Consider the following 13,226-nt stretch of genomic DNA (forward strand, 5'->3'; position numbering starts at 1 on the left):
CGAAAGGCGAATTCAGTAATTGTTAAATATTTTTAACCAGAGATGTAATAATCTTGTGTTGAAGAGAATAATTGCAATGTTTTTTGTAGAGGAACAATTATATGAAAACTTTTTGAAAAAAATAAAAAAATACACAAACGGTCAGCAAAAACGATGACTGAAAAACTCTCAGTAAAATTACATGCACAAGTTCGTGTCGTCATATATGAAATCATCACCGCTGACCGGAAATCCTCACTTACGGAAAAGCAACAAGAAATAACCCTGCTAAATATTCATTAAACTTTTCATATTATTATTGGTTTAAAGGTGTTGTAAGAGAATTAAGAGCAAAGCGTTCTGAAATTCTCTTGAAGCATCTCCATTCTGAGTGTAATCAGGATCTCATCTTTTTCATCTCTAATGTGGGGAAGGGTTTTGATCCTTCTTCTGTATAGAAGATGGGGTTGAGTGAGCGTTTCTTCATCGTGTGCGTTGGAAGAAACATGAGTTAGTGGTCTGTCATTCAGGATAACTTCAATTTAAATAACAATGATGTACAGAGTATTAAAAGTTATAAATGATCGTTCAAGGACCTTCTTCAGAGTTATCTTGGTGACGTCTATTAACCTTTCTCAGAATCCTCCATGCTAAGGTCCTCTACATTGTGTTTGCTCGGTGACGCTTTCAGTATCTGCGATGGAAACAACGCGGTTACCTCTTCAGCAGCTAACAGGTACGTAGAAGCATTATCAGATATCATCTGTAGGGGGACAGACCTTCGAGAAGCAAATCCTCGTTACGTCACAACGAAGGTTTGTACCGAAAAATCTGTAACGACTACAAGGTGGACTACTCTTGTTGTAGCACATGTAAAGAAGCAGATGTCATCTTTCTTTTCGACTACAGCTTCGCGGATGTATAAAGTTCTTGTAAAGTCCACGTCAGTGACTGTAAATTTTTCTGCTTGAGTGAGTCTTTTCTTTGGAAGAAGAGATGGGTCAGGAATGTTGTACGGCAATCCTATAATCGTCTTGCATGTGATGCAGTGTTTTATCGCTTTCTTGACATGTTGACGTCCAGCAGGAATCCAACTACTTGGTAGATTTAGAAACTGGCGCATTGTAGCCTGAGTATCAGGCGTTTCTGGGGAAAAGGGGAAAGATGGAAGCGAAAAAGGGAGAGAGCTGAAGAGAAACGCCTGACACAGATGCTTTTACTGGAGCCTTCCACCCCTACACAGCACGATTCGATACTATCCAATCAAAATCACTTCCGGTCATTGGGTTGTCAGCTTCTTGTGTCAAAAAGCTCGCCTAAAATAAATCTCACTTTACGGTTTGGCCGCGCTCCGGTACTTGTGTTGCTACGATCTCGCGTTTTTTTTTTAATGAGGAGTTTTCGAATACTTGAAATGTAAAACATTACAGGAATTATAACATGTTTTAAAAATTGTGCTAGTGTAAGATCGCCAACGCTCTCGTTTGTAAATAAACGTGCCCCAGAAAAATGTAAATTGCTTTTGTTTACAGAGTTACATCAAGCGCTTGTCTGGCAGCTAAAAAGCTGATCCCTCGTATCCTCGGGCGGTGGAAAGGAGCTGCAAGAATAAATAGGAAGGTGCGATGGTGAAACACCTATGCCTAGAAATTATCAAGCAGCAGCAAATTCCACCAATTCACGGAGAGCTCATGAATGCTGTTACAAGTTTTAAAAAAGTGAGAGCCTATAGCAAAGGTCAATCCCGTTGGCGAAATATGATGTCGCCCGCTTGAGCTTAAGACATTTCAAAAGTGAGAGAATTTTGGAAGAGGAAGCGAACGAATTCCAATCACCTACGCTATCGTAACCGCCACAAGCAAAGTCAACTTTTTTAAAAGCATTGGTGCTGTCGGCTATCTCAATACATGGCTACCTCGCTCTATTTTCATTTACAGTAACAATACCCTTTTAACGGCAGGATGTTGTAAATCAGAACTTGGATTATCGTCGTCTTTGTCCCGGCCTTGTGAAACCAATACTCGGACCTAGTTTCGGCAGAGGCTGGTATATGAGGCTTTTCCATATACCGAGTACATCTTTCCTTTAAACTACGAGGCCTTGAAAACACAATTCTTGCTCGGGTTTTATTTTTATTCCAGGAAAGAACTTGACAGCGCCCTCTAGAGTCGTTTTGAATTCCTCTCTGCGTCTCTGTCCATAAAAGTATCACATACCGGTAACATGAAATCAAAACATCTATGAAAAATGTCAATGGCTTCTTGCCGATCACTCTTGCGGTCGGTGACGTCAGGGGGTATTGTGTGTTATCCAATCACTGCCACATCCAGATTTTGGATGTGTCACACGATTTGCTGAATGGTGTTGTGTCAGGCCTTCCTTTCTCTTCCCCCCCTCCCCCATCCCCCATCTAAAATCTCCTCTCCCCTAGCCCCTTAGGAAGGCCTGATACTCAGGCTAGGCGCATTGTGAACCCTCTTGCCGAAACGGATAACACCAGTATCATCTAAAAAGAGGAGTAGCCGTCGAACTAGTGGTTTTCTAGGCGTAGATTTGGAGAGCATGCTGGAGATACACTTGAGGTAACTCACTTGCTGACGAAACACTCAGGTCCATCCTGTTGAATGAAATGTCAACACCGGACCATCCCACATGGTTCTAACTACATATTTGATAGTTGGTTTTAACTTACTAAAAATGTGAGGTAGTAAGTTCTAACTAACTACATATGGGAGCTAATAGGTTCTAAAGGTTCAGTCCGTGAAGTTGGTTGTTTCATGAGCAATCTGTTAAAACCTCGGATTAGAAACGAATGGCTCTTTGTTCAGGGAAAAAAAACTTTCTGCGAGCCGTTAGAAAAGTGTGCACAAAAAGTATGCTCATGTCTAGAGAAAAGATAACTTTTCTTTCTTTTCTTTTTCTGTAAAGGTACTTAATAGTACTTATTTAGATATCACACGATTTAGGAGTCCTGGCCAATGACAATCGCAACAGTCATGAATATTATGTAGTACATGGAATATGAATATGTTAATTATTTAACGGTTTTCTTGCAGAAACATCGCATGTGAAACTCGATCAAGGCAAAAGTAATGTTTATATTTCGCGGTAAATATTGCTTATAAACACGTGCAAAAGCTGTAGCATGATTCAATTTTTTCGGCAAACCAACTTTTTAAATGAAACAGCAGACTAACAATATATTTATGGATGAGACGCAAGCATTCGAACAAACCTGTTAGCTTAAACTGTAAGATACGTAAAGATCGGCGAGAAATTGTATGTCATTTTTGCCAATTTGGACAGACTTCAATGGTCAATCTTGCAAAAGGATTTGGAGCTCCCAATCTAAATGTCACTGAAAATTCGACAGTAATAAATGTACTCTACCAAAGTCATTTTGATTTGAAATTTTATTCGCGCAGTTCAAAATTGGAGGATCCCCTCAAAGTCACGCGAGACGCAAATTTGCGCGCTCGCCAAAGACATCGTAATAATTCAAAATCATTCATCTCGTGAATACAAAAGCATCACATCTTAATTGATAGAGGTAGGTAAAATTACTTGCGCAAGTTGCCCCAAATTTGACACGGTATTGTACTGCAAATTGACCAAAAAACTTGAGTACGGACGGGCTTTAAAAGTGAAGTTACGGAAAAGTTGGTCTCACTTTTTACGAAAAAAAAAGAGAAAGTCTAGCAATTGATAGTCAACCAAGTTTATCAGGGAAGTTAGATGGAAGGAATTCTGAGATATAACGTGATGGAAACAGACGAAAAACCCACTACTACACAGAAATGGATGAAAAATATCACCCCAAATCATGCTATTGCCCATACTAGTTAGGTCCATGGGGTCTTTCATTAATGGATTTCAAGACATGGAGATAAGAGTAAGTATAAAATTCAGTTTGATATATGTAGCTTTGCTAATAAGGGTACAAAAAAATACATGATCAAAAACTTTATATTATTTGTTGCTTATTTTAAACAAAAACCTCAATGCATCTAAATCTAGAAGCTTTTTGTAATGTACCAGGAATTTGTAGTTTGTAATGTAGCAGGAAATTGTATAACGAACGCAGAGAACTCAACAATATTTTACTTCAAGTCTGTAAGCACATGGCAAGAAGAACCTACTGCGCATGTACGAAGCGCATAAGGATTCATGGGATATGACAAATGCCCCCTCTTAAAGCAAAGGATAGAAAACTGAACCTGATAATAATAGAAAGTAATGTACTGATGGCCATGGGAACAAGTCCCAAAGTCACGAACACTTAAGTTTGCTAAGGACTAGTAGAACCTCTGAGGCGGTTTACGCTCTCTGAGAGGGTATCTCCGTTCTGGTTGCTCAGGCGCTGATGCTTGAAGTTCTGAATCTCGCACAGATGAGTCCTGTGGTGAAGAAAAAGCATCAGCCATGCTATCCAAGGCTGGAGTGTCAAGTACAGGTGTAGCCTCTTTAGGCTGTGAAAGGGTTGGTGTTGTAACAGGCCTTTCCCTCTCTACTAGGGTCAACCCTCCAGTTTGCTCAGGTAGCTGGGGCGCACGAACTAACTCTGACCCTAGTGTGGAAGGTATGAATCGTGGACGTAATTGTTCTTGATGTCGTTTCCAGATAATGTCTCCGACCTGAACCTCAAAATTCCGGGGACTGACTGTTCCAACAATGGTTCCTGGAATCCATTTGGTTCCTTTGCCAAAATTACGCACAAAAACTGCCTGGTTTGGTGTAAACTGGGGTTTGTTATCAAGGTTGTCTTGAAAAACCTTAACTTCCTGTTTAGAACTTTTGGCTCTCAGTGCACTGAATCTAATTCTAGGCTTTCTGTTCATAAGTAATTCTGAGGGTGATTTCCCTAACGTGGTGGGTGTAGCCCTGTAAGTCAACAAAAACCTGTCTAATTTTGTTTGCACAGACTCGCCTGTATCTCCAATCTTGCCCAGTTTATCCTTAAATTCACCTACATAGCGTTCTGCTAACCCATTTGTAGCAGGATGTCCTGGAGAAGTGAGAGTATGAAGGATGTCGTTTTCTCTTAGAAATTTCTGGAATTCATCACTCGTAAACTGAGTCCCATTGTCCGTTACCAGATGTTCTGGTAAACCAAAGTAACTAGAAATGTGTCTCAAAGCAGTAATAGTGTTGGTGCTGGTGGCATGAGTCATGGGTACTATCTCCAAAAATTTGGAATAAGCATCCACCACGACCAAAAACATCTTGCCAAGATAAGGCACAGCATCGTAATCGTTTCCATGGTCCGCCTGACCAGGACCATGAAGCAGTTGGGGCGGATGCTGGCGATTTAGCAGATTCTTGACAAGCAGGACATAATTTAACTGTCTCCTCAATTTGCTTATCAAGTCCAGGCCACCAAAAGTATTTTCGAGCTAATTGTTTCATTTTGAGCATACCCAGGTGTTCTGCATGCAAATCGGCCAATAAGAGAGCCTGTAACGACTCTGGTACAACAACTCGCGAGTTCCACAGGAGGATACCATCTTCATGAGAGAGTTCAAGCCTTTTGCTGTAGTAAGGTTGGAACACTGGTTCCGGACTATTGGGCCAACCCTGCTGAGTAAACTGTAACACCTTTCCAAGAACTGGGTCGCTCATGGTTTCCATAGCAACCACGGACGCATTTAAAAACTGGTCTTCTTCGATTAACATCACATCTACAGTTACCTGTTCTGCAGCAGACTGCTTGTATTCAATAGGCTTCCAAGACAAAAAATCTGCGAATACATTGTCTTTGCCGCTTATGAATTCAATTGTATAGTCATAAGCAGCTAAAAGTAATGCCCATCTTTTGATCCTTGCTGCTGCCAACAGGGGTACGGGCTTGTGTTCCCCAAGTAAAGTAATCAAAGGTTTATGATCTGTTAGGAGTTTGAAGTGTCTACCTTACAGGTACTAGCGATATTTGGTCACGCCAGAAACAATTGCTAGTGACTCACGTTCAATTTGGGAGTAATTTTGTTCTGCATTGTTCAGTATCCTCCATGCATAGGCAGCAGGTTGTAATGCACCATCAGGTCCAGGTTGCAGTAATGCAGCTCCCACACCCACTGAAGAAGCATCACACTGTAGACCTAATTCAGCCATAGGATCCTAGTGACGTAAAACCGAATCAGAGCACAGAGCAGCCTTGATGTTATCAAAAGCGTCCTGTTCCAGTTTTGACCAACTCCATGGTACCTCCTTGCGAAGTAATCCGTACAAAGGTGAAGCCAACTTTGAAAAATCCGGCACAAATTTACGTAGAAAATTGGCTGATCCAAGGAATGACTGTAATTCAGAAACATTTGTTGGAGGTGCTGCATCCTTTATTGCCTGCACTTTCTCTGCAGTCTGTAAAATCCCCGCCGCAGAAATGGTAGTACCAAGATACTCTACTTTATCCAGCATGAAAAAGAATTTATCAGGGTTAAGCTTAAGACCGCAGCCCTGTAATCGAGTTAGTACTCGATGAAGGTTTTCCAGAAGGACTTCATCTGTTTCTCCGGAAATAAGGATGTCATCAATACGGACACAGCAGCCTGGAAGGTCCTTGAGGACATTTTCTATGGTGCATTGGAAGATTGACACAGCTCTACTCACTCCAAAAGTCAGGCGCTTGTATTGGTATAAGCCCAAATGAGTGTTAATTGTGGTGTATTTTCTGCTTTGTGGCGTAAGCTCTAGTTGATGGTATGCTTGAGAAAGGTCAATCTTAGTGAATTTTTTTCCCCCAGATAATGTACTCAGTAGTTCCTCCAGAGTTGGTATGGGGTATTGTTCTAAGACTGAAAATTTGTTGATGGTGACAGAGTAGTCCCCACAAATTCTCAGGTCCCCATTTGCTTTAACAATAGGGGCTGTAGGTGATGCCCACTCGGAATGCTCAGCTTTCTCAATGGTATCCTCTGCCACCAATTTCTCCAAGGCCTTTTCGTACTTAGACCGAATTGCAAATGATACTACTCGTGCTTTGGTAAACACAGGGATTTCATCACTTACTCGCAATGACACTTGGATTCCTTTAAGTTTTCCCACTGAACTAGTGTCAAACAAATCAGAGTACTGCTGAACTATATCCTCAGCTGCGGTTGAAATCGTACTATAAATGTTCTGCCAAGGTAATGTAAACTTGGACATCATGTCCCGCCCCAGTAGTGATGGTCCCTGAACTACACGAATTAACAGGGTACCCACCTGGTCTCCAACTTTGACATCCATTTCCTTCTCACCTAGACACTAGATTATGTCCCCAGTATAGCTTTTCAAAAGCACTGTAGGGGGTTTGAGTGTAGTTACTTGTCCTCCGGTTTTGGTAAAATCAGCAGAACTCAGCAATGTCACAGAACTGCCCGTATCAACTTCCATAGGGACTTCCTGGTCTTCAATAGTAACGGTAAGTTTGTATAAGGGCGGTGTAAATGACGAATTTTCAGAAGATTTCACACTTTTCATATAAACTGTACAAGAAGGGACTGAATTCTCGTGCTCCTCCTTGGTACATGTTCCTGATGTTGGAGCAGCTATTACTTGGTGAGTGGTGTTGTTACCACCAAATTCTTTCTTTTTCTTGAAGCATGCCTTAGCCAAATGCCCAGGCTTCCCACAGTAATTACATGTAGATTCGACATGACTGCACTTGACAGCCAAATGTTGTGGAGAGCCACACCGAAAACACTGCTTTCCTCCCATTTTTGACTTAGGATCTGTTTGCCTTTGGCTTTCTTGAGCAGAAAAAGATTTCTTGTGAGCAGCATTTACAGGCAGAATTCCAGCACTGGAAGTGTCGGAGTTGCCCTGGAGTAACTTAGATTCCTTCTCAGCCAGTTCATCGGCCTGAGCGACCTTGAGAGCTTGATCGAATGTCCTATCTTCTGAAAGTAGTTTCTTTTTAGTAGTCTGACTTCTCACTCCCCCAACAAATTGATCTCTGAGGGCTCATGTAAGGTAAGGACCAAAATTGCAGTGAATAGCTAAGCGTTTTAGCTTGTTTGCATACTCCGCTACGCTTTCAGTTTCACTTTGTACAGTGTGATGGAAGCGGTAGGTCTCGGCAACTTCAAGTACCTTAGGTTTGTAGTAGTCTTTCGGAATTTGTGTAAGCTGATCGTAAGTTTTATCAGCGGGTAAATCAGGAAGACAGAGATCTTTGAGCGTAGTGTAAGCGGTTTTACCGATCAAGGAGATTGTAACGGCGACGTTTTTCTTGTCTGCCTCTCGTTTAGCTGCTTCGCTAGCGTCTGCTGCAACTTGACCGATGTTATGTGCGATGAAGTAGGCATTCAAGCGTTCACTGTAATCCGTAAAGTCAGCTCCATCGAACGGTTCCAAAGTGCCAAATTGCTGTGTAGTCATCGCTGGCACCTTAAGTCTTCATCCTCGTCGCCAGTTTGTAATGTACCAGGAATTTGTAGTTTGTAATGTAGCAGGAAATTGTATAACGAACGCAGAGAACTCCACAATATTTTACTTCAAGTGTGTAAGCACATGGCAAGAAGAACCTACTGCGCATGTACGAAGGGCATAAGGATTCATGGGATACGACACTTTTGTTTTGGTCTGTTGTATCCGTCTAAAATCTATTTGGCCAGTCATTTATGAGTAATGACATTCTGAACTCCCTGTAGCCTCTCATTTTGGTCGTATCTGCTTGACTTCTTATGGGCAATTATTTTGCATAAGTTGTTGAGAGGGAAAATAGCAGGAGGAAATGGGCATCGAGAATTTGGCACGGGTGGCTTTGACAAAGTAGTAATATCTTCCCTATGATATGAAAAAAAATATTTGTAGCTGTCGGGAAATATATTGCTATCATTAAAATCAATGTAAGTGTCCATCCTGACTGATGGTTTGTGTTGAGTGACAGTATAATCACTAACTTCATAATTATTTTTTCTTACAGCTTATGACAATGAAGCTTTGAAAGAGGAAAATACAGTTGTGATGCGATAGGGGAACCATAATAAAGTGACTTTTTTGTACTGAGTGGTGGTATTTTCTTAACCTTTAGTGGAATGATTGTAACCTATGCTTGTGTACAAAATACAAATCTGTAGTATTAAACATTCAATTTTTAAAAGTGAACAATTAATAAACATTGACATGTTTATTTCCTACTTTATTATTATAAGCAAGAAATTCATACAATCTGGGTCACCCTGAATACGTTATAAGAACTTGCTTAAGGTACCTGAAACATCATCCTCTGATAATAGCTGAAGCACTTCACACAAAAAGAAATAAACTGCCCTTATTAAAACGATGCAAGCCTGTTTGACGATATAATATTCACTATCCCAGTGCACAATTGAAATAAGAATTTCGGAAAAATTTACATTTCCGCAACAGCCCTTGTGAAATCAGGCAAATCAAGGCCAAAGTTACGCTTTGTTTAGGGTATATATGCACGCTATAAGGTAGCGTTCACTTTTCTCGGCTCTCCCGAATTGAGAAGATAGGGCGGCCTACATCGTGCGAAGAAGTCGTAAACAAAGTTGCTGATTAAAGCTTATAGTTCGCGAGCTGCTGTGTGTCACGTAATTCCAGTAAAGAAAAGAAAAGAAAACGACTTTTCGATGGAATTTTCCGCAAGGTCTTAAAGTCGAGAGATCGATAGTTCGGAAGGATTCCATCGTATCATGAGTATCTTTGGAGCGGCTTTCGACGCCACATGGCCGCCATTTCTCTCGGCCTCAGTCCTCTTGCGGTTTAAGTAATGTTTTGGTCTTGCATAAGCCAATCAGATGACAGGAAATCATATATCCAGTTCTGGTTGTGGCCCGGACTGTTATTTATTTATTCATTTTTCTTTACTTGGATAGAACAGTACTTTGCGCTTGATTCTAACTTTGCAATATAGCATCTGAAGTATTTTTATCCGATGAATAAAGTATATTTTTTATAAATTATTATTATCGTTATTATTACTACCATTATTATCATCATCATCATAGTCAGCCTCAACCAGTCGTTGCTTATTATGGTCTGTACGGAAATAATTTGGGCACCGGAGGAAGACCTAAAGTCGTGTATGTACCTCAAAGCTCAAGGAACTTCTCCTAGTAAAGTTGGTCAGAGTTGTCAAATTTACCATTGCGAGCTGTCCTGAATTTGGGCGCGAATTGTGTGAAAAAAATTCATTAGGCATGGTAGACAAAGCAAGAAAGTTTTCGTCCGAAAAATGGGCCGGCCGTGAAAACTTAATTAATTAATATGGATAGCCGTCCTGTTGATTTGTGCACTACAGTGGCACAAGCGCAAACGTAACTGTGACAAATGTAAGAGGAATGCGACTTTTTTATTTAATACGCCTGGCTCATGGCTAAAACTTTTTCGCTTACTTTACTAGAACTGTGCTGGCACAATTATTGTTTCAAAGTATATAATTTGCTAACATGTTTATGTAATCATCTGTCAACGACTAGTATAGCCCAAACAGAAAACGGAAAAAAATTCCGATAAGCCGCGTGCCACTTAAGAAAGTAAGTAGGTAAGCGGTTGAATTCTTCTTCTCCGATTAACAACGACGTATTTTACTTAAGATCTATAAGCTTTCAATATTTTATGCCCTGCAAATAGCCATAGCACTAATCTAGGCAAGACGAAAATTATAAATAAAGGCGTTATCAAATTACATATTAAGAAAAAAGGAAAAGAAAAGAAATACAACAACACACCAAAAGAAAAACCCCTCACACAAACTCAAGCACGGGGGTTTTGTTATTAGAAAAAAAAGACCAAAATTACAATGGAGATATATACAACGTATATTAGGTTAACTTCTTAAAATATTCTATTAAATAACATTCAAATAATTATCTTCATTATCTAGGGAGTAGTGATTTAATTTTTTTACGAAAATTAGATAAAAATTAGATGAGTTGGGAGTTTTAACAGAATGTGGTATAGAATTCCAAATAGTCACACCAATTCTAGTGAAAGATTTTTTTCATTTTTTCAGTTCTACAGAAATTAACAGAGAAACATTCCTTTGTAGATAATCGCATATTATAATGATGTTTGCTACTGATTTTCGCAAACTTATTGCGAAAACTTTTTGGAGCTGTCTTAAACGTTTCGGGCTTAGCGCTTCATCAGTGTAGTTACTTGTCCGCGCCGCTTTGCAGCTCAAATACATTTGGGAAAAAAAGAAGAAGAAACAAGACCTTTGGAGCCTTGGTACTTCAAATGATATCTGTTGTATTTTTTATGGAGCTCTCTGATGCCGGATTTTTGAAGACTATAACTTCGAAATATTCAAAGTGTGCCTCTGCTAGGATCTAAGCCAAACGTTGATCAAAGCCATCGTAACCGTTTTGGAGACACTTCAAGAACTCTATAAAAAGAAACACTGGAACTTCTCCTTCTTTGACACCTTAGTTGGCCTCACCAAAATTACGCCAGGCGCGAATTTCGTTCCATTTTCAGTCGTCAAAAATGGAGGTCGGATCCGCGTAAGCCATAGCGGGGTGTGGTGGCGAGAAAAGTAGCATAAGAAAAGGCTCTCTAGCACTTCTGGGATGGATTGATCGACTTTTGTTTTTTTTTTGGTTGGATGGACGAAACTGTCATGCCCAAATTCAAGGTACTTATTATTTTTTTGCTTCTTTTTACTTTTTTGAACGATGGTGCTGTCTTATGTATTAAATTTTATCAGTACTTTCTTCGTGTATAAATTCTTTAGCCTCTTACAGCTCTGAGGAATACTGCAAAGTTTTAAGTCAACAAACCATTCTTCTCACCCTCTATGTTTGTTGTTTGATTTTTGGCGGCTAATCGAGCGCACAATGCCTCCGAAGAATTATGAGAAGCTCATTGTTGCGAGATTTATGAAATAACGGAAGGAAGAGCAAGATCGTGCCTTAAAAGAAAATACAAATCTCTTGAACTGTATTGAAAATGAAGAATGGAAACCCAAGACACAGTGAATGAAACTTGCAAGGCTTCAGTCCAAGATAATATTGAAGCTCAATTTTTATTTCGTTATGGCCAGTGGCTGATACGTACTGAACATGTTCTACAATGTATTTGCGCTTATTTGTTGTGTATGTTTTAGGGCGCCATTGCTGAATTATTCTGCCTGCAAGTTTCCCTGACAGTTTTTTTATTATTATTTTTGTTTGGTTCATACAGTACAGGTAGACTATGATACAAAAGCTCAAGGACTGGAAAACAGTGAAATAAGTTGCATATTATTTATTTATTGTTTAAAGATTATCGTTTATTAATATTATTTTAAGTCCTTTACTTCTCACTTACTTTGTTATTTTTGGTTTCGGTTAGTTTTGCTTATCACTAATAACTCTTTCAAGAGATGCAAACAAAATTACAGCTGATCTAAATGGATTTCGTTAATTACCATTCATTATATTTATTGCAACCGTTTTCTGCAAAGAGAACCAGAAAGCCAACTGTACTTTGTGATGGCAAGTCTAACCAGGGTCAAAATTTGCATTGAAAAGAAGAAACGTGCTACGGCACTGATCTATGGTGGTAAGACATTCCGGTTGCGTCAAATACATGTTCTAAGAGTAAAGGTGAATTTGAAATTTCTGAAGAGAATATTATCCGTAGCATTCCTGGTTTTGACAGTGTTATAGGAAAGCGAAAGAATAAGGCTGTGCGGCTGTTTTAGAGACAAAACCCAGCAAAAGAAAACGTGAAGGGAGAACCTCCTTGTGTATTGTGCATAACTGTACAGTCCCAAAACTTTCTCCATACAGCAAACTCATCGCATATATCAGTCACTTTTCAGTTAAACCACATTGTGAACAGTTTGGGTAACAATGTTCTTTTTCAGAAATATGGTCAAAGCTCATATGATATAATATAATATTTCATCAATTTTATATAGCGCGAAAAATATATGCATATTCTAAAGCGCTAATAAAAGCTGACAAACACTAAACATAACAGACAGTACGCTTAGAGAAAATGAAAATAAAACATCGCAATCACTGTACACGAATTGGTTCACTGAGCAAATGCCAAACGAAATCAAAAGGTCTTTAGAGCCTGCTTAAAACCTTGCGACTCCGGATACCCCTGATAGCTGAAGGGAGAGTGCTCCACAGTCGGGGGCCCCACACGTGCGAAGGCCCTGTCCCCAAGGGTGTTACACTTTGTTTTAGGGACCTTAAACTCGCAGCTTCATTTAGATCTTAAATTGTAGGAACCACTCTCCTTAGAAACTTCAGTCTTTAGGTAGACAGGGGCAACACCAGAGAGAGCTGGGTGGACAAGTAGCA

General features: G+C 39.8%; 1 protein-coding gene across 1 annotated transcript; it reads right to left on the reverse strand.

Annotated features, from left to right (window-relative positions):
• Positions 1-7,218: 7,218 nt before the first annotated feature.
• LOC140925611 (uncharacterized) lies at positions 7,219-8,334 on the reverse strand. Its single transcript, XM_073375530.1, has 2 exons — positions 8,001-8,334; positions 7,219-7,916 (listed from the first exon to the last, which is right to left on the reverse strand). Exons 1-2 carry the CDS (start codon positions 8,332-8,334, stop codon positions 7,219-7,221), a joined length of 1,032 nt encoding a protein of 343 aa, XP_073231631.1.
• Positions 8,335-13,226: the final 4,892 nt, after the last annotated feature.

Source organism: Porites lutea, chromosome 1 (genome assembly GCF_958299795.1).
Source record: "Porites lutea chromosome 1, jaPorLute2.1, whole genome shotgun sequence".
Lineage (NCBI taxonomy): Eukaryota > Metazoa > Cnidaria > Anthozoa > Scleractinia > Poritidae > Porites > Porites lutea.